Raw genomic sequence first — 27,996 nt, forward strand, 5'->3', positions numbered from 1 at the left:
TTTACAGTTTGTGTATTCTCCTTGTACTGTCTCCACAGGACCATTGTAGTGCATCCTATATCGCTTCCATATAACTCATATATTGTATCCTATATCGCTCCTATATAACACATATATTGTATCCTATATCCCTCCCATATAACACATATATTGTATCCTGTATATTTCCAATCCGACTAATGTATTGTCTCCCTATACCCCACACATATTATTAATGTATAGTCTTTCCTGTGTCGTACCCGTGTGACCAATGTAGTATCTCCTTTATACCACACCTGTGACCAATGTAGTATCTCCTTTATACCACACATGTGACCAATGTAGTATCTCCTTTATACCACACCTGTGACCAATGTAGTATCTCCTTTATACCACACCTGTGACCAATGTAGTATCTCCTTTATACCACACATGTGACCAATGTTGTATCTCCTTTATACCACACATGTGACCAATGTAGTATCTCCTTTATACCACACATGTGACTAATGTAGTATCTCCTATGTACCACACATGTGACTAATGTAGTATCTCCTTTATACCACACATGTGACTAATGTAGTATCTCCTTTATACAACACATGTGACTAATGTAGTATCTCCTTTATACTACACATGTGACCAATGTAGTTTCTCCTTTATACAACACACGTGACTAATGTAGTATCTCCTTTATACCACACATGTGACTAATGTAGTATCTCCTTTATACCACACATGTGACTAATCGAGTATCTCATTTATACCACACCTGTGACCAATGTAGTATCTCCTTTATACCACAAAGGTGACTAATATTGTATCTCCTTTATACAACACATGTGACTAATGTAGTAACTCCTTTATACCACACATGTGACTAATGTAGTATCTCCTTTATACCACACATGTGACCAATGTAGTATCTCCTTTATACCACGCATGTGACCAATGTAGTATCTCCTTTACACCACACACGTGACCAATGTAGTATACACGTGACCAATGTAGTATCTCCTTTACACCACACACGTGACCAATGTAGTATACACGTGACCAATGTAGTATCTCCTTTACACCACACACGTGACCAATGTAGTATGTCCTTTATACCACAAATGTGACTAATATTGTATCTCCTTTATACAACACATGTGACTAATGTAGTAAATCCTTTATACCACACATGTGACCAATGTAGTATCTCCTTTACACCACACATGTGACTAATGTAGTATCTCCTTTATACCACGCATGTGACCAATGTAGTATCTCCTTTACACCACACACGTGACCAATGTAGTATACACGTGACCAATGTAGTATCTCCTTTACACCACACACGTGACCAATGTAGTATACACGTGACCAATGTAGTATCTCCTTTACACCACACACGTGACCAATGTAGTATGTCCTTTATACCACAAATGTGACTAATATTGTATCTCCTTTATACAACACATGTGACTAATGTAGTAAATCCTTTATACCACACATGTGACCAATGTAGTATCTCCTTTACACCACACATGTGACTAATGTAGTATCTCCTTTATACCACACATGTGACTTATGTGTCGTCTCCTGTACCACGCCCATATAATGTAATTAGGTGGAAATATTCTTTGTTTTGATTGCTAACTTGAATGGAATATATATACTCAACAGCAAAAGAAATGCAAGTTGTACATAAAATGCGGATAACGTTAAAACCATAAGAGACATGTAGATAATATTAAGAAATGATTACAGAAAATATTTGATAACAAATGGCTGTTGATTGTTTTATGACAACCACCCGTGTTTATTGAAAAAATCCCCCGAAAACGGTTCCCCAAAAAAGAAAAATGACAAGTGTCAGTCATGACCATGAAAAGCGTGTGTGGCCTCCGTTAGCAACGATACAGGCCGCACATCGCCGTCTCATTGTTGACATGTCTTTGGAAGAAGAGTTGAGGAATCCCGTCCCATTCACGCACCAAAAAGGTTTCCAGTTCCTGAAGTGTATAGCACTCTGCGGAAGTCCATAGAGACCCGTGCTGTATGGGGACGTGCGTTGTCCTGCTGAAAGACATGACTTTGAGGTCTGACGTGATTACGAAGAACATCATCCCTGTACACGACAGTCACAAGCCGACAGACCACGTGAGGAGGGGTCCTGTGATGATAACTGAAGCCCCCCCACACACACGTGCACACACACACACGTGCACACACACACCATGATGCTACATCCTCCCGACCGGTCGTCCTGTAAGACGCAGCAGTTAGCCTAACACTCATTACGTCGTCTCCACACTCTGATGCTGCCATCGGAGTGAGAAAGGTTGAGTGAGTGAGTGAGTTGGGTTTAACGCCGCTATTAAGAGTATTCCAGTGATATCACGGCGTGTCAGTTTAATGTGGGAGGAAAGCCCGAAATGATGCAGGTCTCAGACGTTTACCACTTCGGTGAAACCCACGAGCACGGGTATAGTGCTGACAAACCTAGAAACATAATCAGGGCGAACCGGGATTCGAGCCAAACAATCATAGGTTTCTGGCGTGAACAAAGGACGCGACTCTGAGACGACTGGGCCACCCGTGCCTCCTTTTACACTGTATATGCATCCAGGTTACCTTCTGATTATGTGCTTAGGTTTGTTAGCATCACACCCGTGCTGCGTTAAGTCCATCCCACTCTCCATGTAACGTACTGCGGCGGGCTTTTGCAATGACAAAATATGAAATGTTCCCGTTATCTGCTACGTGCTTGAACCTGATGCACCTGCTAATGCACAAAAAAATCCAGCAGATCGATATGAACGCGACAACACCGGTTCCCTAGATAACTTGGAACTTACAAGACGTAAAGACCCTGGCGATATAAGCTGGACGACATTAAAGACTTCTAAAGGATTGCTCAGGAGATAAGAAAACACCTCATGGCACAGCTGATAAGATCTTGAAACACAAGCATTATATACTTGCTTAATCGATCACAACGCCTTGTTTTGAAGAGAGAGAGAGAGAGAGAGAGAGAGAGAGAGAGAGAGAGAGCAGTTTAGTTCAAACTCCTAAGCATTATAATAACAAAAATTAAGTGACGTCACAGCGTTAAGGACGACTGTGACGTCATAATGCCAAGGTGACAATGGACAAATACCTTACGCCTGTACATTCAACTTAGAAATTTAACTGATTTATGAATGAAATGTTGCTCCTTTCGGGACAGTTAAGGTTCATCATCAAACTTCAGTTAAAATAGCGGAAAAAATAAACAATTGCGACTTCCACATGTATGTAAGTGTTCACTAACTTGAATTGTGCGGTTGTGTGGCTGTTTTATTTGTGAACGGTGAAGAGTCATTCTTCTTTTTAATTTATTTTCTGCCTTCGTGATTATACTTTTCATTGCTCCCACTATAAACAATCAAGTAAATAACATTTAAGTATCACAAGACATATTTTGTTTCACAGTAAATTTAGTGTCCTTGTAATTTGGACTGAAAAGCCTTCAATTATATTGCTGCAAGTAAGGGAACGTTTGTCACCGGATTTAGAAACCTGTGGAGTAACGGCAACAGAATCAAATTAAGAATTTCTTGAACATTTTCTAAGATATTTTTGTTTTCTTAAGCTATTGATAACAGGCACGTGTCGTTGAACCATGGACAATGTTTTTTCATGATTTGGGTTGTTGGTAGATACCACCGTCAAAAGTGTTACCCTCATCGTTGTAGACGTTTCTGTAAGTATTGGTAGCTCAATACTTGGTGCCCTGCGTATGCTATCTTCACTTGTCTTTTCGGTGTTATTTTGATGCAATAGGACAAGGTGAGAGATGGCACATTAGTACTCGCATCACGTGCAAGAATAACAAGAGACTATAATATAAGCATTCAAACACGCATATAATTGACATATGTATCCCTAGATTGTATTTTTAAAACATTTGAGTTGTTTACCTTCAGCTTCAATGTGCTCGTTAGAGGAATCGATATCCAACAACTACATGTAGGCGTGTCTTAGTATGCATTTATAATATTGATTTAAATCAATCTTATGTGGGGATATAATCTGACAAGTATGAGATACTGTGGACCTATTCTGACAAGGTTGAAATATTGGCGACCTATTTTGATCATGTATTATATATTGGCGACCAATGTTGACAAGCATGCGATACTGTGGACCTAATCTGACAAATATGAGGTGCTGGGGATCTATTCTGCCAAGGACGAGATAGTGGTGGCCTATTCGGATAAATATATCATGGTGGGGATGTATTCTTTCGAGAATGGGATACTGGGGACCTATTCTGACAAGTATGGGCTACTGGGGACCCTTCCTGACATGTATGAGACACTGGGGACCTATCATGACAAGTATTATCTACTGGGGACCTATTCTGACAAGTATTATCTACTGGGCACCTATTCTGACAAGTATTATCTACTGGGGACCTATTCTGACAAGTATTATCTACTGGTGACCTATTCTGACAAGTATTATCTACTGGGGACCTATTCGGACAAGTATTATCTACTGGGGACCTATTCGGACAAGTATTATCTACTGGGGACCTATTCTGACAAGTAATATCTACTGGGGACCTATTCTGACAAGTATGAGATACTGGGGACCTATTCTGACAAGTATTATCTACTGGGGACCTATTCTGACAAGTATTATCTACTGGGGACCTATTCTGACAAGTATGAGCTACTGGGGACCCTTTCGTACATGTATGAGATACTGGGGACAACATATTCTGACAAATATTACATATTGGAGACCAATGTTGACAAGTATGAGATACTAGGGGCCTTTTCTTACAAGCATGAGACAGTGGGGGCTATTCGGACACGTATGAGATACTGAGGACCTATCCTGACAGGTATTATTTATTGGGGACCTGTGTTGACAAAAACGAGATACTGACGACTTATTCCGACAAGTATGCGATACTGGGGAATACTATGCTTACATATATCGGCTTCAGTGGCAACGGAGGTAAGTAGCGGTCTTGCACAACCTTGACATACCTTAGTGGGATGTGGTACATTCAGTGCCTACCTACGGATCTTATTGCGGAACAAAACAAAGAACTTGGCACATGGGTCAGCTGGACGTCCTTGCGCGGCCTGTATTACTCTAGCAAAACGTCAGTGACGCAAATAATACTTGTCTTGAAAGATGAATTAAACTGACAGGTTCCCCGCTCTGTCATTGACTAATCAGTATGTTTTCCTTCATTAGTTAGGAACCGAAGACTGACCATAATTGTATTAACACAGGCAGTTCTACATGGACTACATCAGTTAAGCGCCCCTCAACACCAGTGTGCCTTTGTGAACTGTTTCCTTTTATATATGTGTGTGTTTTGCCTGCTATTGGCGTCAAGAACATCGGGGATCTTTCATACAAAATCTTCTTGTTTGTCAAGTAATATTTAACGTGTGAACATTTGTAAAAGAAGTATTGACAACCACTCACAAATCTCTTTTATCAGGTTACGTCTGCTGTATAAAATGGCGTTAGCGCTCCACGGGTACATGTTTGTTTGTTTGTTTGTTTGTTTGTTTGTTTGTTTAACATCGCCAGCAATATTGCAGCTATATGATATCGGTCCATAAATAATCTGGACCAGGCAATCCAGTGATTGACATCATGAGCATCGACCTACGTAATTGGAATACGATGACATGCATGAACTAAGTCAGCGAGCTTGACCACCCGATCCCGTTAGCCGCCTCTTACGACAAGCATAGCCGGATTTTAGGGCAAACATGGTTTGCTGAAGATCAGTTCAAACCCGGATCTTCACGGGTGATCAAGACACGCACATGTACACGGGATATCATGTATTCTGTCAGTAATAGGTGAGGTGAAATGGGGTTTAACGTCGCGTCGAAGATTATTGCACTTATATAGCGACGTGCATGTGCGTGTGTGTGTGTTTGTTTGTGTGGCTGCTTGTACTTGTCCGGGCTGATGCCGATTTATAGTGCTAGCTCACAGAGAGAAAAGGGCTGCAGATTAACATGAATACCCCACTCAGACACAGTATACTGACTCCGAGCCGACCAGTCCTTGTTTTAGCTATATATTTGTTAGCCCCTTATTGCCGAGCGCCAGAGAGGGTAACAACAAGTACCATCTTTTAACGTCTTTTGGTATGACGCGGTCGTGGATCGAACCCCGGACCTTCCGCTCTCCGGGCCGACGCTCTACCACTAGACCACGGAGGCGGTCTCTCAGTAATAGCAACATGTATTTGTGGTGGGCTGAAAGGAGATTGTTATGTGAACTTCAAATGTCAGTTCAGTTTATTTCTCAGAAGGACCCACCAACAGTGGTACAGTGAAAAAATATACTATAAATTCATAATATAATAAAAATATCAATATCAAGATGACAGGAGAATAATGCAAACACATATAGGGATCAAAGGTTACAATGAAATATGATAGACATAAAGTAACAAGAATCTCATACACGTTTTTTAACAGCTTCAGTATTTCTAAAGATGGTATTCATGAATTTTTCATATTTTTTACTCTAATGCTGGATAAACTTTTTGTCTCAGTTTATACACATTAGGCCATTCATGGAGATCTTTACGTATGTGCATAGACCGCCACTGGAGAAGAGCTTCACATCTGAACAGGTCATGGAGCTCGTCACCAACCGCGGGAGAACGACTTAAATGACCCAAACACGTGAAGCTAACAGGAGACGGGTAGGCCTATCTATCGACCATCGTGTTGAGTGACTAAAGGTAGCTAACGAACGATACTCCAAGACAGGAAGATCTAAACCAACACATAATCTCAGAATGTCACACTGGAAATCCCTTTTTGTAAACGACACCAACTGTAACCACCAGTAAGGGCCTATGTGTAGAAAACACGGCTACGCTTAAGACTATCACGATAACGTAAGTCCGTCCCATTATGGAAGGTACAGGGTTTGGAATGAGGGCTACATTTAACACTGAAGACGAAATATATTTTTGTCATCACAACACCACGGCTTAATCCTGCGTTGAACTTCCCCCCAAATGGTACATGTACTCCTTTTCAAATCATGCTTTCACAAGAGTGAGTGAGTTGGATTTAACGCCGCTTTGAACACTATTCCAGCTACATCACGTCGTGTCACCTTGATGTTGGATGAAAGCCCTTCCACATGAACCTACTTACTATGCATACTATACTACATCACCAAACATTCATATAATTTATTCATAACTGGTAATGAAGGTGACACCTCGTTAATCCGGACACCTTTAATCAGAAACCTCCTCTTTTCGGACCATTATATTTGTAACGTCAACATATATTTTACAACAGTATCTACCATTCATGATTCTTTAATCCGGACAGTATTAATCAGGACTAGGAACGATACCGTCCGGATTATCGAGGTTCCACGGTATTTATAATTTTAAGACTACGACACGTCTAAAAAAGGTCACATTCAGCACAGAAGACGATAACAACAATTGTTTGACCTCCATTCGTCATTATGAATCAATGAACGCATCACCTATAACATCTACAAAACAGATTCCACAATAGATATCAACTCTGAAACATTCAGTTGGGCGTAAAAGGCAAAAAAAAGGTGACTAAAGTCTAAATAATAAATAATTTGGAAATTACTCGATTCTGAGCATTTTCAAATCACAATAATCCCCCTCTGATTATAACAGCTGGTCGCATTAAAGCGGAAGCTAATATAAAAAGAAAAGTTTTATTTCAGTCATTGTGGGTAGGCATATAAAAATAACATTTCCTGCAGAAAAACATGATAGAAATCTTCAACGAGATTGTATTTTTATGTTTTGGGGACAACTGAGAGCTTGGAATTCGGCGCTTTTCTATATAGACTGTGACGTCATATCTTTTGCGTCACAGTGACCAAAATGACGTCATAATGATGACGTGCTGTGTGGAGCGACGCTCTGCAAAGCTTGCTGAGTTTTCTTTAGCGGTTTTTACATCGAAGTAGCTGTGCCACATGCCTTCGCGCGTTCGGTTCCAAATTCAGTTTTCTCGGTTAAATCTACAGGTAACCTAGCTCTAAATTGAATACGCGGTATATACATATATATATGATATGTCTCCTAATTAATTACAGATCCACGAATATCACAATGCTTTCTTGCTGTCGTGTACGTGGTTGTGATATGTACCTGAAAATCGTTCGTTTTGTTTGATGCTGGCAGTAAGGGTTGGGCTGGTGAAGCTGGCAATAAGGGTCGGGCCGGTGATACTGGCAGTAGGGGTTGGGCCGGTGATGCTGGCAGTAGTGGTTAGACCGGTGATGCTGGCAGTAGGGGTTGGGCCGGTAATGCTGGCAATAAGGGTCGGGCCGGTGATGCTGGCAGTAAGGGTCGGGCTGGTGATGCTGGCAGTAGGGGTTGGGCCGGTGATGCTGGCAGTAAGGGTCGGGCTGGTGATGCTGGCAGTAAGGGTCGGGCTGGTGATGCTGGCAGTAGGGGTTGGGCCGGTAATGCTGGCAGTAGGGGTTGGGCCGGTGATGCTGGCAGTAGCGGTCAGACCGGTGATGCTGGCAGTAGGGGTTGGGCCGGTGATGCTGGCAGTAGTGGTTGGGCCGGTAATGCTGGCAGTAGGGGTTGGGCCGGTGATGCTGGCAGTAGCGGTTAGACCGGTGATGCTGGCAGTAGGGGTTGGGCCGCTGATGCTGGCAGTAGTGGTTAGGCCGGTAATGCTGGCAGTAGGGGCTGGGCCGGTGATGCTGGCAGTAGCGGTTGGGCCGGTGATGCTGGCAGTAGGGGCTGGGCCGGTGATGCTGGCAGTAAGGTTTGGGCGTTTGATGCTTGCAGTAGGGGTTGGGCTGGTGATCCTGGCAGTAGGGGTTGGGCTGGTGATGCTTGCAGTAGGGGTTGGGCTGGTGATGCTGGCAGTAGGGGTTGGACGAGTGAAGCTGGCAGTAGGGGTTGGGCTGGTGATGCTGGCAGTAGGCTTTGGGCCGGTGATGCTGGCAGTAGGGGTTGGGCCGGTGAAGCTGGCAGTAGGGGCTGGGCCGGTGATGCTGGCAGTAGGGATTTGGCTGGTGATGCTGGCAGTAGCGGTTAGGCCGGTGATGCTGGCAGTAGGGGTTAGGTCGGTTATGCTGGCAGTAGAGGTTTGGCTGGGGATGCTGGCAGTAGAGGTTTGGCTGGTGATGCTGGCAGTAGAGGTTTGGCTGGTGATGCTGGCTGTAGGGATTGGGCTGGTGATGCTGGCAGTAGTGGTTGGGCTGGTGATGCTGGCAGTAGGGGTTGGGCTGGTGATGCTGGCAGTAGGGATTTGGCCGGTAATGCTGGCAGTAGAGGTTTGGCTGGTGATGCTGGCAGTAGGGATTGGGCTGGTGATGCTGGCAGTAGTGGTTGGGCTGGTGATGCTGGCAGTAGGGGTTGGGCTGGTGATGCTGGCAGTAGGGATTTGGCCGGTAATGCTGGCAGTAGAGGTTTGGCTGGTGATGCTGGCAGTAGGGATTGGGCTGGTGATGCTGGCAGTAGTGGTTGGGCTGGTGATGCTGGCAGTAGGGGTTGGGCTGGTGATGCTGGCAGTAGGGATTTGGCCGGTGATGCTGGCAGTAAGGTTTGGGCGTCTGATGCTTGCAGTAGGGGTTGGGCTGGTGATGCTGGCAGTAGGGGTTGGGCTGGTGATGCTGGCAGTAGGGGTTGGGCCTGTGATGCTGGCAGTAGTGGTTGGGCTGGTGATGCTGGCAGTAGCGGTTGGACGAGTGAAGTTGGCAGTAGGGGTTGGGCCGGTGATGCTGGCAGTAGGGGTTGGGCTGATGATGCTGGCAGTAGGGGTTGGGCTGGTGATGCTGGCAGTAGAGGTTGGACGAGTGAAGCTGGCAGTAGGAGATTTTATAGCTGCTTCTGCGAGTGACGTTACCAACTGCATTCGTCACCACTTGCCACTTCCCGTAACCTGCAAGAAGACTCGCCCCCCTATCGATGAATGATATGTGCGAAAATACGACAAACCAATCAGAATGCGCGTATGATTTTAAGTTCTTCGTCAAAGAATCCCTCAGAAATAATTTTTGATTCTACATATGTCTTGCCATTCGTCAGCACTCGCCCCATTCTGTAACCTGCTATTCGGCTTGTCCCGGAATAACACGAGTTGGTCACGAATGTACCAACTGTTGACAAGGCGCTTCGGTCTTATAATGGTCATTGGGCTCACATCAATATCATAGATAATCTCGGCCAGTTCACGACATCACCAGTCCTTGTGACACTTTAAAGCTCTGACAGTGGAGTTGGTCCGAATCCCAACGCGATCGATCGTCTGTCTAGCCAGAAACCCGGGTTCGAATCTTCCATATGGGTAGGATGTGTAAAGCCCATTGCTGCTCCTTCCGGGCATTGAGTGAATGAAGTTTTTGGCAAAGTCAGAAAAGATGCGGCTATATCAAGGCGGCGTTGTATTAGCTGAAGACCTTTTGACGAATTAACCCTTTTGCAATGTCTCATTCCATAGATATATATGTTCCAATTGTCAGCATTTGGCTTACCCGTGTGAGCAGGCGACTGATGGAGAAAACACTCTAATAACTCTGTTATTCGCGGTACTTGTGTAAAAGGCACAATTGTGACGCACCGCTGTATTATTGTATTGCAAAAATGTCCTCCAAACTGCCAGGCACAGTAACGAACATACCCATGTTTGAGGGTGGCTAAAAATGGCAATTCGAATGTGATATATTTGATACGGGTATCGTAGTTACGATCTGGACCTTAGGTTGGCAGTGTTTAGCATTAAAACGTTTTGATAACGTTTGGAATATTTTAGTCAAATACAATTTTTAAGTTTATGCTTTTGTGCGGCAGTCTATATTCTTGTTACCTTTCCGAACGAGTATAGTGTACGAAAATCGGAAAGGAAAAATATACATCAAATGAGGTCTTCAGTGACTAGTATAGTCATGGCTCTAATGCTGTTTATTCACAAGCTAGTGTATGTATATAAATATATATATATATATATATATATATATATATATATATATATATATATATATATATATATATATATATATATATGTGTGTGTGTAAGTGCATGTATTTATGTGTGTAAGTGCATGTATTTATGTGTGTAAGTGCATGGATATATGTGTGTAAGTGCATGTATATATGTGTGTAAGTGCATATATCTGTGTGTGTAAGTGCATGTATATATGTGTGTAAGTGCATATATCTGTGTGTGTAAGTGCATGTATATATGTGTGTAAGTGCATGTATATATGTGTGTAAGTGCATGTATATATGTGTGTAAGTGCATGGATATATGTGTGTAAGTGCATGTATCTGTGTGTGTAAGTGCGTGTATATATGTGTGTAAGTGCATGTATATATGTGTGTAAGTGCATGTATATAAGTGCATGTATATATGTGTGTAAGTGCATGTATATAAGTGCATGTATATATGTGTGTAAGTGCATGTATCTGTGTGTGTAAGTGCGTGTATATATGTGTGTAAGTGCATGGATATATGTGTGTAAGTGCATGTATTTATGTGTGTAAGTGCATGCATATATGTGTGTAAGTGCATGCATATATGTGTGTAAGTGCATGTATATAAGTGCATGTATATATGTGTGTAAGTGCATGTATATATGTGTGTAAGTGCATGTATATATGTGTGTAGGTGCATGTATATATGTGTGTAAGTGCATGTATATATGTGTGTAGGTGCATGTATATATGTGTGTAAGTGCATGTATATATGTGTGTAAGTGCATGTATATATGTGTGTAAGTGCATGTATATATGTGTGTAGGTGCATGTATATATGTGTGTAAGTGCATGTATTTATGTGTGTAAGTGCATGGATATATGTGTGTAAGTGCATGTATTTATGTGTGTAAGTGCATGTATCTGTGTGTGTAAGTGCGTGTATATATGTGTGTAAGAGCATATATCTGTGTGAGTAAGTGCATGTATATATGTGTGTAAGTGCATGTATATATGTGTGTAAGAGCATGTATATCTGTGTGTAAGTGCATGTATATATGTGTGTAAGTGCATGTATCTGTGTGAGTAAGTGCATGTATCTGTGTGTGTAAGTGCATGTATATATGTGTGTAAGAGCATGTATATATGTGTGTAAGTGCACGTGTATATATATATATATATATATATATATATATATATATTTATATATAAAGATATATATACATATATATATGTGAAAGTGCATGTGTGTGTATATATATATATATATATATATATATATGTGTGTGTGTGTGTGTGAAATTGCATGTATCTGTGTATGTAAGTGCGTGTATATATGTGTGTAAGTGCATGTATTTACCTTTATATGTTCCCATACGCTTAAAATTTTGTGCATGCACAAAAATGTTTTTAAGCCTCGGCGTACTTCAACGTATACCAGCGTGCTTTTAACGTATACAACTTACACCTTACTTATCCATAGCGTGTTTCAGCGTTGACGGCGTTATGGGAAAAATTCTCATACGTCGCCATACGTTACTGCTATACGTTGTAGTGTGACAGGGCCTTCAGTATCATTGGTTGAAATAAACATTAACACACAGGTATGAGTTACATACAAGAAGTAGACATTCAATGGACCTATGCTACACTGAAGGTGTGTGGTCAGCAAGGGCTCAATTCAGCTATATAAATCTTTAACCAGTGCAGCCTATTATTGAGTACTGCAACCTAATATTTTATGTCACCATACATCAAGTCCACACAAAATCGATCTTTAAAAACTCAATACCTCTAAAGTTTATTTACCACACTACATCACTAATCCCTGTGTTATGTGTAATTTGTCATGCTTTCTTAGTTTTGACGTAATCAAACTGTGGGTACTTCAAGATTATGTGCACATGTTCCTATTACGTTTTACAGCAAGTCGTCATTAATGTTTACCACACTGGCAACTGACCGGCCCATGTTTTAACTTGGATACATTTATGGGACCCGAGTTCCACCTAGTTTGTTTGGTGCAAATTTGTTTTTAACATCGATCTTTCACATCGCGTCGATCCTTAAACTTCAGGTCGATGCTCTTCTTCAGGTCGATCTTCCACATCGGGTCGATCCTTCGCTCCTACAATTCGTACAGTCGGTTGCATCTCTCAGCAAAGTCTACATACGAGTTTTGGTATCTCGTCTTGAGTTTTCTGTGAAAAGAAACCAAATCATATAGGTATAACAATACAATAAGCTGATACACCACTGTATCTATCCATCTATCCATCCATCTATCCATCTATCATCTATCTATCTATCTATCTATTTGTTTTTGTTTGTTGTTTTACGCCGCACTCAGCAATATTCCAGCTTTATGACGGCGGTCTGTAAATAATCGTGTCTCGACCAGACAATCCAGATCTCTGCGTTAATGGAATGGTGAGCATTAGTTTTCAGAACTTTGGATGTAATTGTGGTCTTTCCAAAAAATGAGTTTGATTGTTGTAGTAATTAAAAGAAAGCTACGGATTGTCTCCCATTCGTAACATAAATATGGCGCTCCCTCAGAACTTACCTCACTCGTAATCCTAAAACCGGAAATTAAGTAAAGGGCACATCTTGACGCTCGTTAGCGATGATAACGGTTAACTTGTTATCCTACTCGAATGAACATATTTAATCCAGTTTCCCGTGTATTCCCCGCGTTGTATTTGGTTATATTTTCAAATGACATTAACATTTTAGATTTGGACATACCTTACATTGTATACAGCACCAACGATTACGACGACAACGATGACGGCTATTACCGTGCCCGCGACACCAAATAGAAGCCAACCTGTAAAAATGTAAAGACATTCACTATGTAATCGGAATACCATAAAAAATAATTACTACATTTACTATTATTTGTGTAAAATTATATACATGTATGTAAGCAATTTATGCATGTTTTACTGTAGACATGTGAAGGAAAATTCGTAGTGTGTTTTGAGATGGATTGAAGTGCAGTAAAGAATAACACTACAAATCTTTGCGTTAATTAAGTCGTGTGTGGGTAGCAGCTACGGCCCCTTGACCCATCACTTCTGGCGTTCTCGAGGCCATGACCATGCGAGGTGCAGACAGCGTCTCGGACTCACAATGCCGATACGGAAGGGCAATACGTAGGTTGGTTTGTTGTTTAACGCCGTACTCAGCACTATTCCAGCTATATGACAGCGGTCTGTAAAAAATAGAGTCTGGACCAGACAATCCAGTGATTGACATCATGAGCATCGATCCATGCAATTGGGATTGATGACATCATTAACTTTTTATGGCAACTAAAAGGCGACTAACGGGATCGGGTGGTCGTATGTATGTTATGTGTTTTACACAGATTTATTACGTTGATATTACTACAGTTAACTACGGTTATAACGAACTCAAAGGGACTACTAATTTTAGTTCGTTATAACCGTAATTCGTTTTAAGCATATATACAGCATAACTACAGCATATAGTCGGGACTAAAAAGTTAGTTAGTTATATCCGTTAGTTCGTTATAAGCGTGTTCGTTATAACCGTAGTTTACTGTACCTGTTTTACATGTTGGTCCCGTCCACCCGAACTTGCATCCCCTTGGGCAGTGCCCCGTTACTCTGTGACAGGGGTCATCCTCGGCACACAAGCCACAGGGGGTACATGCCCCATACGTGTTGTTCTGACACTCTGCATCGTGGTAACATATTGATATACTCTCTTCCTAGAAACTGGTCATACATATTGTATATGAAACATGAAGGAAAACTTATATAATTAATCTATAAAAAGGTTAAACTATATTGCATTATTTTATTAAATGTTAAAGTGATAACGGGTATACGATTTACACTTGTCAAGGCTCCTCTGTGCGTATACCGCCGGAGGAGAAAAGAGTGACGTATTTAATAAAAATATGATAATTATTTTGAATCATGGTGCAGTATATGTGTAGTCGTACGAGTGACTATATAGCTTTCCGTATGTATACGTATTGTTGGGAGACACGGCTAAACCACTAAGCACTACACATTTACTTTAAGATGGTAAATTGAAAATTGAGTTTATCGAACTTTTTATTTCACAATAAAGGCTTTTTTGGAGTGCTTTTTCTTGGATCATACAGTTTCAGTGCAGGATGTTAGATTTGTGTGCCCTATGTCTATTACGTTGAAAGCTTATATTGCATCCCCACCACAATTCCGGACATTGTTATGCCAATATCGGATACGGATTTCGTTGAGATTTTGATCTTTCAAAATATTTTACATCAGGCATCTATCTTTTCCGGTTTTTAACCAGATTAATTTAAAACTATGGTAAAGTTTCGTTTGACCGTCCTTTTTTATTTCTCTGGGAGATTTAAGCCCATGGAACACTTTTTACAAGGAAAATATTTCCACCGTACATTTACAATGGCAGTATTTGTTCCGGATGGGAACTGCTCATTGTTGTCATTAGCAATGATTCTCGTGATGGACGAGATTCATGGAAGTGAACAATATTCAAGTGTCGGATGGAAAGCCTTCAAATAAAGATGCGTTCCATAGGTTTGCCAACAATCCACGATCGGGGTATCGAATTCCAAAATCGCCCCGATTGTGTCTAGGTTTGTCAGCACCGTCGGTCTTGTGGGCTTCACGAACGTTATAAACGTCAGAGGCCTGCACCACTTCAGACTTTGCCTCCAGAATCAAGCTGACACGCCGTGATATAATTGAGTGTTAAAAGCGTTGAACCATATGCGCTCCTTGTGTGGGGGCACGGGTGGTCCAGCCGTCTAAGGCGCCGCGATTCGCTGTGCATAGTTGCGTCCCTTGGGAACGCCAGAAACCTATGATTGTGGGTTCGAATCCCGGTTCACCCCGATTATGTTTCTAGGTGTGTCAGCACCATACCCGTGCTCGTGGGTTTCACCGAAGTGGTAAACGTCTAAGACCTGCATCACTTCGGGCTTTCCTCCCACATTAAGCTGACACGCCGCGATATAATTGGAATACTGTTAAAAGCGGCGTTAAACCCAACCCACTCACTCACTCACGCTCCTTGTGTAGTGTGAGTGTAAGAATACAATTTCCTCTCACCTTCCCGGCACATGGGCATCCTGTAGCCTGGTGCACACCCCCTGAGACAAACGCCCGTGGTCTTCTCACAGATGTCCCCATCCTCGCAGTGACCGCAGGACTCGCAGCTGACCCCGTACTGACCACCAGGACAGGACGCTGGCACAGATACACAACAGTCTCAATCAGTCTCAGGCGCAGAGGTTATTTGCCGCTTTCGTGACGTAAATATCTTATATTTGGAATAACAGTACTATACGAATCATTAAGGGTAATTATTTCTTCATATAGAAACATAATCGACATGCAAGGTGTACGTTCATTCACAAAGATAACTTCACAAACAGCGTATGAATACAATACTGGAGTGAACAGCCTAGTTTCCCTGTTGATGTGGTAATTCATGGTTCATAGTAATTACCTGGCTTGTGGAAGTTCGGCGAGAAGACGTGAATACCTATCGGTTTCTGAAAGAGGTGTGACGCCAAGGGGGTCATGTGTTGGCCATTCTCCAACATCGTATAGATGCTCCTGAAAATATTCACATAATCACGACCTACTTTTCACAGATGATGGCCTTGGACATCCCGTGTAATGATAGCTAGTCAGTGAAGGTGTCGGGTATTTAATCTCGTGTGAACGTAATATGAGTGAGTGGGTGAGTATGGTTTTACGCAGCTTTTAGCAATATTCCAGCAATATCAAGGCGGGGGACACCAGAAATGGGCTTCACATATTGTACCTATGTCGGGAATCGAGCCCGGGTCTTCGGCGTGACGAGCGAACGCTTTAACCACTAGGCTACCCGACCGCCCCGAACGTGATATGAAAACCCCATAGTAAAACCAAAAATATTATTTCGCTCAACGTATATACAACATATTTGGCTTGGGGACATAGAATCTTTAATCTGATCATTTTGCTGCCTATCAATCTTTGATGAGGGATTGTTTTATAAAATTGTGTACCTGGGTATGTTTTGGTGTCAGTACAGTTTGGGAGTTTAAGGCACGCGTTCCTCCACTACCCGTGAATGCATACAGAGACCATACACCGAGTGAGAGGCCACAGCAGTAGATTATCACTGACGATCACAGCCGCGCACCTTAGTGTAATTGATACATTGACCCTCTGCTGCTTTTCTCTCGCACAGTCTCGCGTGAAAGTGCGGCTTGGTCTCGCGCGTTCGTGATTGGCCTCTAACTGGCCCCTCGGCCCGTCCCTCGGTGTATGGTCTCTGATACACATGGTCGCTATAATATAATAGCTAATCTACACACAACAGGAAACTGCCCACATCGCAAATAAGAAGAAACACCAGAACACGTACTCATTCACTGCACACACTACCAAACACACCGAACAACAGTACAGACCACCCTAAACCTTAAAACCGCACTTACACTAGAATTAATCCTTAATCCACGAAATAAATTAGAAAAATTCAAAGCATTAGGCATATACCTAATTAAAACAGGACTCATTAGTCGCTTTTAAACCCAAAATAAAATATAAAAAACCAAAACTACCTTATCTAACAACCACCCAACACACACAGCTCCCTTAGTTCGTCCTCCACCACTCTTGGCATTCATTCCAAATCTCAAAATTTCAAAATTACTATATAAGCAACCCCTAAAGCCCCCCTCCTGGATTGCACAAACTCACTTTTCCCCTTTTCGGAAACACATTAAATGGCCTGGCCGGGCCCGTGTACGACATACGCTTGCAGTCGGAAAGCGCACGTTAAATCTTCAATATAAGTAAGTAAGAAATGGTTGCTATGCGGACTGTCGCTATTTCCAAAGACCATATACCGATATATATACCGGTATATGGTCTCTGCTTTTTCTAAGTGTTTCTGGCGAAAGAGTTGGAACCAGGCGTGTGTTGAGTCCTTGACTACACATAGCGACTGCACTACACAGTGCCCGAATGTATTCACGGTGGATGATCGACCTAGTAAATACAAATTCATGAAGTATGGACTATGCAGGAAACTGTTTCTTAGTTATCCCAGAGACCATAAAATAGAGTGACGGCCCTCTAGCCTATGCGCGAAACCATCAGTGCCACGGCTTGTACTGCGCAGCCTGCCCGAAAGCGAGCAGAAACGCTTTCACTGCAGTCATCGTAGTCGCCTTATTTTAAATGCAAATAATATATTTCACAATACATATTACGCTAATGTATTTCTTAACATTGTCAACATTACATCTGAGATTTGTTGGTGCATGTCGTTATTGTATTTGATGACTGTGATCACGCTTTGTCTTTGTCCGAGAGAGCCAAATGGCGGACATGTTAAATCGGCAAAAGTGCAGATTGTGATTTTCAATAAGGGCAACTAATTTTATGGTTATTCTTACTTGTCTCGTAGTGCCGTGAAGTAGAGGCGGCCGTTAAAAATAGTTATGTCTATCATTGCTGTTTCAGTATCAACGTTCCTTCTCCCAGATCCATCCAGCAGAACAGAGCCTATGACGTCATGACCACACCAGAACAGTCGGCCAGCTGTAACGAAAAAATGTTTGTTTGTTTGTTTAGTATTTAACAGTGTTGCAACTATATGGTGGCTGAAAGTCAACATTCAAGTCTGGGCCAGAGAAACCAGTGATGGATAGTATGAGCAACTATCCTGGCCGTTGTCACCGAGTCGCTGCACCTTACCACCCGTTCCATTGAGTTGCCTCGTGTAACAATCATACGTTGCTAGGGAAACTTGGCAGATAGATAGGTCTAGTGGTGAACTGGTGCCTTTTTACAGTTTGGGATTTAAAAATAATCCTTTTTCGAGTTTCCATGGCAACGACTTTGACTTAGACTGAAAACGGCGGTAATCCTGGTTTCCGTAGCAGATCTTGAAAACCGTACACTATTTCTTCACCATCTTGGCACAAATATAGGTCTAGTGGACAACTGGTGCCTTTTGATACTTTGGGACTTTTTAGATAATTCGTTTTCGAGTGTCCATGGCAACGACTTTGACTTTCACCAAACTTGACACAGATTTTGAGAAACGTACAGTATTTCTTCCAAACTTGGCATATAAAAAGGTCTACTGGTAAACTGGTGCCTTTTGATAGTTTGGGAGTTTTTACGAATATTTCCTTAGCAAGAGCATAACTCGGAAACCGTTCACATATTCTACAACGGTTCTATGAGAACCGTTACCATACTTACCTAATTGAGATGTATACCACTTGACAAAGGAACTTGGTCAAGGCATATGCTTAATTATTGTGAAAATACAATTTACAAGTTGCACCCGAACCAGCCTACTTCATCGTGGTGCATGGTGGCAACATGAACCGTGGCATCCGAACCAGCCTACTTCCTCACAGTGCATGCATATGGTGGTAACATGAACCGTGGCACCCGAACCAGCCTACTTCATCGCAGTGCATGGTGGTAACATGAACCGTGGCACCCGAACCAGCCTACTTCATCGCAGTGCATGGTGGTAACATGAACAGGGGCACGCGAACCAGCCTACTTCCTGGCAGTGTAAGTTTGTTTGTGTGCTTGATGTTTTGTGTTTCACAGAACACACACACCAATGATTACATTGAACGTGACCTGCCAAGATATCAAGTCAATTCAGGAGACACTACACATGGTATTGCTGTGTATGTTTCAACAAGTTTCAAGAACAGTGTCAAGCTATGTGATGTAATGTCATCTCACAGTATTGAATACATTTTTCTTGTAACATGTCCTAGTACATGTCCTAGTTACTGGGGATTTCAACTTTGATCTAAGTGAAAAGCTGAAACTTGAAGATTTCTTGCTGAAAATGACTCAACTTATTCATTCTCCAACTCACTGTCTTGGAGCTATACTGGACTTGTTGTTTTCTGATCAAGCCAGTGCTGTAGCATTCCAGACTCCTGTCTACTACTCAGATCATCAGATGATTGGTGCTGTACTTCTCAGTACACCTCATGATCACCCCTGCTCTCATTAACCTCTAAATGTAGTAAGAACTCCCTTACTTCGCTGATTATTGCTTAAGTAATAACATTATTACAAAACTCATACAAATACAGTTATGCATTATATCATAAATTGCAGATGGCAAAACAACACAAGTAAGAACTTTTTTAGAGCTGCAATTATGCCATTAATAAAAAGGTCCAGTGAACATAGTTCACAGAGCTTATGCACTGCACACAACCTGACATAATATTGGCGGGGGATATGAGAATTTCATGCTTGTTGATATTTGGGATTCGAACACACGACAAGCGGATCCTGGAAACGTTGCGACACAACTCTACACATCCAGCGAGCCTGTCATGACTGGGCCACCAGTGATCCCGCACGTCACAGAGGCGAAGTGGCTTGACGCTGTTTTCAGACACATTGACCAGGAAGCGGAGGCAGCCACTTTAACGCTACTTGAGGCTGTGCTGTATTTACTTGCTATTTAAAGTATATTATTCATTGTTTCTCGTGTGCACATGGAAACGTATCTATTGCCCATTAGGACGCCACTTGACAATTACGAGGAGTTTCTGTTTATTGGTTTATTTAAATGTTTTTTTTCTAAGAATTTACTGGTTTTATGGGTTATATAATCGGATTTGACACGTTCATCGGTTTATATTTAACTCGTTCGTTATAACGTCAGCTAACTTGAATGTGAAACCGTTGTTTACAAAAAGAACGAGAGGCTACATCTCTTGTCTCGAGCTACGGATAACTCGACACATTTTCGATTGTCTCGGTGGTAGGCTTCCAAATCTATTCCGAGTAACACGTCATATTTTCACAGTACCGATGACTTCGAGATATGCAAGCCTTCTCGTTAAAAATGTTATTACGGGGCTTTTATATCGCTTGTCTCGATCTATGGATAACTCGATATATTCTAGATGGTCCCAAAGACTTGATGTGATATAGCATAATGTGAATTGCTTTATCGAGTTAATACCAAAAAGGTACACGTGTAACTATTTTCATCTAGGCCCACATGCACAAAGCGATCTCAGCGCTACGACCATCGTAACTCCCATATATTTTCTTTAACACAGACTTACGATAGTCGTAGCGCTGAGATAGGACTTCGACATAGTGGTCACATTTCGGCACACATCTTGTCTCCACCTATGGATAACACGATATGAGGAAATTGCAAATGATTCCATGGTATTTGATTGGCCAACCAAGCAGGTTTTGCGATTATGTTTCCATACACCGGGCGAAGTGTAGGCTATGGAGAGTGACGGACCTCTGTTTCCTGATGGCTGAAAAAGGAAGGGACAAGGCTTGTGTTTCATTATGGCGCTGAACGACGTCACTGATTTTTATTGTTTAGTGTCTGAGTGTTTTTGTGTTAATGATTAATTAAGCGGTCAGTGAAGCTAATAGTTTGGACGTATTGTATGTGGATTAACACGGTATGCACACCGGCCTTAACGTTTAAACCTCCAAAAATGCCAAAAATGTCAGTTCTAAAATATTTTCACCAGTACGATGCAGTGGTCTAATATTGGCACACCGTTTGTCTTGAACTACTTGTAACTCCATATATTCTAGATGACCCCGAAGACTTTATGTTTCGAGTCACCGCTAATCAACATTTATCCTTTATTGAGACTTACCCTTCTCATCCAGGGCTATTCCGCTAGGCACAGCGAGTCCTGATGTGACGACCGCCTTCCTGCTTCCGCCGCTGTAGTCGCACATCTCGATCTTCTCCTCCTTGCCCAGCTCTGTCCAGTAGATGTTTCTGGAAGCGGATGTTAAATAGAGAATCTGTCCCAAGTGTCTTTTGATATCAAATATATCAACACGAGTTGATAAAAGTGGAAAAATTCCGAGGCTTGCCGAGGATTTTTGCCACTTTTATCAACGAGTGTTGATATATTTTATATCAAAAGACACGAGGGTGAGATTTTATTTATCATCCAACATCATTCTTTCAACTTTTTCAATTCGTAGACAGTAATTAGCAGTGTCTTCAGTGTAAAAAGTACTGCAAACAGCTTCAGCAGCAGAGCCATTAGTGATGTCACAATGGTCTGCAAAGCCTTGTGATCTAATTTCATTGCAGCGATATCTACAGTGTAGATATCGCTTGATCTCATCCAAGCGATATCTCCTGTGGGAGCCAGTTTTGGATGATAAATATTGTTATTAGTTTCACATACGTCTAACATGGTTCCACTCAGTTTTAACCCGTGGAGATCCGGGGTAGGATAGGTCTTCAGCAACCCAAGCTTGCCGTTAAAGGCGAATATGCTTGTCGTAAGAGGCGCCTAACGGGATCGGGTGGTCAGGCTCGCTGACTTGGTTCATGCATGTCATTGTTTCCCAATTGCATGGATTGATGTTCATGATGTCAATCACGAGGTTGTCTGCCCCAGACTCGATTATTTACAGACCGCCGTCATATAGCTGAAATATTTTTGAGTGCGGCGTTAAACAACAAACAAACAAACTTAGTTTTAACTATACATGCGTGTTGTTTAGCGTCCCACTGAGCAATATACCATCCATTGCGGCAGTCCATAAGTAACGAGTCTGGACCAGACTATCTGGTGACTGATATTATGAGCAACGATAGACGCCGTCGGGGTAGTATGAAATACCATCAATTCAGTCGCCGAGCCTGACCAACCGTTCCAGAAAGTCACCTCTTACGTCATGCATTGGTTGGTGGGGACCATTTTATATCGAGCTGACAAAGGGATTATACCCTACAGTGCCAGTATGTTAAATACATGCGTATATACGAGTATGAATACGCCAATTTACTTTTGTCTGTTTGTTGTTTAACGCCGCACTCAGCAATATCCCAGCCAGACCAGACAATCCATTGATTGACACCACGAGCATTGATAAACCCAAATGGGATACAATGACATGCATCAACCAAGTCGGCGAGTCAGACCACGTGACCCCTTTAGTCGTCTCTTGCGATTAGCATGGATCGCTTAAGATCTATTCTCCCCGAATCTTGACGGGCTCCATTTACTGATTTTAGTGGTATCATGTATATGTACACATCTGAGTCTGTGTGGGGCGGTCGGGTAGCCTAGTGGTTTAAGCGTTCGCTCGTCACGCCGAAGACCCGGGTTCGATTCCGGACACGGGTACAATGTGTGAGACACATTTCTGGTGTCCCCCGCCGTGATATTGCTGGAATATTGCTAAAAGCGGCATAAAATCAAACTCACTCATTGAGTCTGGGGAATATACATCATCCACAGTTCTGATTCGAAGGCCATAGTGTCAGTGAGGATGTTGTCAGGACCTCTTCTTAAACGGTATGAATATAATGCAGTTCGACTTAACCAGTTTTGCAGTGAGTGAGTGAGTGTGTTTGGTTTTACGCCGCTTTAGCAATATTCCATCAATATCACGGCGGGGGACACCAGAAATGGGCTTCACACATTGTACCCAGGTGGGGATTCGGATCCAACATAAAGACGTGACGAGCGAACACATTAACCACTAGGCTACCTCATCTACCTTTAGAGTAATGGTTTTACAGAATGACCTACTTGTTTGTGGTATCCGCTACAATCCCCCGTGGTTGTTCTAGCCCCGTGTGTACAATCACTGCCCTCTCCAGGCTGTCCATGTCCATCCTGCCGATGACTTTACTACCTTCGTCTGTGTAGAACAGTTTCCTCGAGGCACCGTCTAGTGTCAGGCCTCCGAGTAAACACGCTGTGGGAGTAAAGATGAGTGAGTGCAATATCACGGCGAAGGACACCAGTAATGCGCTTCACACATTGTACCCATGTGGGGATTCGAACCCGGGTCTTCGACGTGGCGAGCAAACGCTTTAACCACTATGCTACCCGACCGCCCGTAGAGTGAGTGAGTGAGTATGGTTTTACGCCGCTTTTAGCAATATTCCAGCAATATCACGGCGAAGGACACCAGAAATGCGCTTCACACATTGTACTCATGTCGGGAATCGAATCCGGGTCTTCGGTGTGACGAGCGAACGCTTTAACCACTAGGCCACCCGACCGTCCGTAAAGAAGATGAAGAATAGAACAATTACTTCATCCCATCAGATGCTCTCTGTGGCATTTCAGGATCTCAGCATCTATCATAATCTCCCCTTTTTCTAAAAATCCCGCCCTTCGATGAAAAAATTAATTCATATTGTGAATATCAAACATTCAGTTCATATTCGCGTCTGAGCCAGTTTGACGTAGCGATTTTCGAGCCATGTCCAACGAAACTAGGCTTGAATGTAACTACGTGGGTAATAAAACCCGGGCCGTCGTTGTCGATGTTGTAGTTTAACGTCGTACACAGCAACATTCAAGCTATATAATCGAGTATGGACCAGACAATCCAGTGATTGACATCATGAGCATCGATCTACGCAATTGGGAAACGATGGCATGCATCAATCAAATTAGCGAGCCAGGACAAATATAGGTTGCTAGGGAGCAATTCTAACCCGGAATCCTCACGAGACCTATTCCATCTGGGCTTATTTAAAGCGTCATGATTTAAAGTTCTATTCGTGAAAATAACAGTGTTCCCCGATTGTACTATTCTCAAAGTTAAACTACTTGGACATCAATATATACCCTGCACAGTAACCCTAAATAAAAACGACCGCCTCTGTGGTCTAGTGGTAGAGCGTCCGCCAAGCGAGTGGAAGGACCGGAGTTCGATCCCCGGCCGCGTCAAACCAAAATACGTTTAAAAGGTGTTACTTGTTGTTACCCTGCCTGGCACACACACACAATTGCAATATCATTAAAATCAGATCTTAGTTCTCTCTACCGCTAAACAAAGATCTGAGGGCATCCCATTAGACCTACCTTGCGCGAACTTTGACCGACCAATGGAATGACCCATCAGAAGGCAGCTTTCTCGTGCTTTGCGGCACTATTTTCAAATTGGCGGGAACGCTTCGAAACATATTTTGACAAATTCTCGATAAAAAATTTGAAACCTGAACAAAAGAACATTCTGTATGGATTCATTCGTTAAACCCGTAACTATCGTTCGGAACACCCCGTGTTAAAGTTTTGGAGGATGCATGATCAGAAATCACATTCCAACTGTAACTTTCATGATCTGGTAAGCGAGGCTCTGATTGGTCGGATGAAAGGTCGTTCTGACGTGACCTCTACTGGGATGTCCTCAGATCTTTGTTTAGCGGTAGCAAGAACTAAGATCTGATTTAAATGAGATTGGGAGGATTGTGGCCAAGTGAAGCCAAACTCCGTCCGCCTCTGGGTCGTGCCAGAATCCTACATGTATGATCGTGGTTTCGAATCCCAGATTACCCTGATTGTGGTTCTGGGTTTGCCATCTATGCCGTGGTAAACGTGGTAAACGTGGTAAACGTCTGAGACCAACATCAAGCCGATTGTAGTCTAGTGGTAGAGCGTCCGCCCGGAGAGCGAAGGGCCGGGGTTCGATCCCTGGCCGCGTCATACCAAAAGACGTTAAAAGACGGTACTTGTTGTTACCCTGTCTGGCGCGCGGCATTTAGGGCCGAGACAATGACTGGTCGGCTCGTAGTCAGTATACAGTGTCTGAGTGGGGTATTCATGTTAAACTGCGGCATGGTATCTCTGTGAGCTAGCACTATAAATCGGCATCAGTCCGGACTAGTACAAGCAGACACACACACACGTGCATGCACGTCGCTATATAAGGGCGATAATCTTGGACGCGACGTTAAACCAAATTTCACCTCACATCAAGCCGACACGTCGTAATATAACTAAAATAATGTTCAAAACGGCGTTTACCCAACCCACTCAACCCCCTTCACATACTTACAAGAATTGAAGGAGGCAACGACCACATCATCCTCGCCGTCAAGACTCGCCCTTCTTATATAATGCAACTTAACGTCAGTCCAGTAGACATTGCCTGTAGTTACATCATAGTCTATGGCGAATGGCTTGTTAATATTTGGGACTTCCAGTTTTGTGAGGTTCTTTTTAGAGACGTTGTACACATAGATGGAACCTGCTTCTCCAGCGTCCCCAACATCCGTCACAAGAACGACCACTTCCGGTTCCGGAATCCCTGTGAAACAATGTAGTATATGTCTAACTATGTACGAACATAAATTTGAAACAATTGTCGCCACAAGTTTGGAAAATATTTATTTGTTTTCAAAATCATATTTTAATTGGGTGGCACGGGTGGCCCAGTCGTCTAAGGTGCCGCGTTTCGCTGTGAAGAGTTGCGTCCCTTGGGCACGCCAGAAACCTAAGATTGTGGGTTCGAATCCCGGTTCGCCCCGATTATGTTTCTAGGTTTGTCAGCACTATACCCGTGCTCGTGGGTTTCACCGAAGTGGTAAACGTCTTAGACCTGCATCACTTCGGGCTTTCCTCCCACATTAAGCTGACACGCCGTGATATAACTGGAATAATGTTAAACGCGGCGTTAAACCCAACTCACTCACTCATATTTTAGTTTCTTAGGTCAATCTAACAATAGATATTGTTTCAATTTACACATACACACTTTACAATGCCTATAATTTGGCTCTGGAAATGGACAATAGATAGACCCGTGAAGATCCGGAATAAATAGATCTTCAGCAACCCATGCTTCCCGTCAGAAGCGACTATGCTTGTCGTAAGAGGCGACTAACGGGATCGGGTGGTCAGGCTCGCTGACTTGGTTGACACATGTCATCGTATCCCAATTGCGTAGATCGACGCTCATGGTGTCAATCACTGGATTGTCTGGTCCGGACTCGATTATTTTCAGACCGCCGTCATATAGCTGGAATATTGCTGAGTGGGGCATTAAACAACAAACAAACAAAGACTTTTGAACCTAACACCTTCTTAAAAATATAAAACTATATCCACATAACCTCTGTGAACAAATTTTTAATAGGCGAATGATTGACGGTGCCCCCGGTGGGACAGGAAAGTGTCCTGAACATGGCTATTGCCGTATCAATACTATTTGATGGCGATTCATAAATATATACTTAAAGTGTGATATCGGAAGAGTACAACTGATTTCTCTTTATTAATATGGAAATGGTTTTACAACTTATATTTAAATGTCAGTCAGAAATATTGCAGCCATAATATCACCATAGCCTACAACTAATCGATTCCGTGGACCATTAACTGATGGTATAAGCATCTATCCATGCCATCGAAATACAAAGACATATCATCCAGGATGCTCACACTGTAGGTGAGTTAACACAGCTTTTAACATTATGTCATGATCAGTTATATCACAGTGTGTCAGCTTGATGTGAAAATCATAAAGCGACAAATCCAATAGAAATATCTGCATAAAGTACAATTCCGACCATATCATGAGCATATGTTTATGTCAAATAGTGATACCAGGTGTTCGCGAAAGGGTGAGCATATCCTGCTCCACCGGTGGCACCCGTCACAAACACATTCAAAGGCAAGGCAATTGTTCACCTGAAAACAAATTGATACATATGGTCAAAATAGGGAATTGCATCGGACATCATTCTTGCCACTGATGCGTCAAATTTGGAAATGTCCTCCACATATCTACCATAAAACGTTTTGAAAGCTTTACTGAGGTCTTGAATGCTGTTAATCCGGAAGGAAAGCCGGAAGTGATACTTTGGCGTTTTCCACTTTGGTGAAACCCACGACGACGGATATGGCCGACAAACTAAGGGTCATAATCAGATTGATTCCGGCAATCGAACCACGATTCACTCAATGTACTTAATGCACAATATTGATAATCATGTCAGTCCGCTGGAAACGACAAGCATTGGATTCAGCCGACATTGCCTGGCATGGAACCAGTACACAAAGTTGGTAGTGCTTTTTACATTACATGAATGCTAAGTGCACAAAATTAGTTTGAGAAATGTACTGAATTACCTTGGCATCTATATTGCAACACCAGATATGGCACAAGCGCAAAGAACATTGATAAAGACGCCATTATCCATCACTGCTGAGTCGGATACTGACTCGAATAGCTGACAACTTCCCTGTTGTC

General features: G+C 42.5%; 1 protein-coding gene across 1 annotated transcript; it reads right to left on the bottom strand.

Annotated features, from left to right (window-relative positions):
* Nucleotides 1-1,953: 1,953 nt before the first annotated feature.
* LOC139473170 (pro-epidermal growth factor-like) lies at nucleotides 1,954-27,952 on the bottom strand. Its single transcript, XM_071255686.1, has 11 exons — nucleotides 27,876-27,952; nucleotides 25,801-26,052; nucleotides 23,538-23,706; nucleotides 21,633-21,760; nucleotides 18,396-18,540; nucleotides 16,448-16,557; nucleotides 16,048-16,185; nucleotides 14,522-14,653; nucleotides 13,697-13,778; nucleotides 2,216-2,233; nucleotides 1,954-2,116 (listed from the first exon to the last, which is right to left on the bottom strand). The coding sequence occupies exons 1-11, from the start codon at nucleotides 27,937-27,939 to the stop codon at nucleotides 1,954-1,956; spliced, it is 1,401 nt and encodes a 466-aa protein (XP_071111787.1). The 5' UTR covers nucleotides 27,940-27,952.
* Nucleotides 27,953-27,996: the final 44 nt, after the last annotated feature.

Source organism: Haliotis cracherodii, unplaced genomic scaffold, assembly GCF_022045235.1.
Source record: "Haliotis cracherodii isolate W230 unplaced genomic scaffold, xgHalCrac1.p SCAF_27, whole genome shotgun sequence".
Classification (NCBI taxonomy): Eukaryota; Metazoa; Mollusca; class Gastropoda; order Lepetellida; family Haliotidae; genus Haliotis; species Haliotis cracherodii.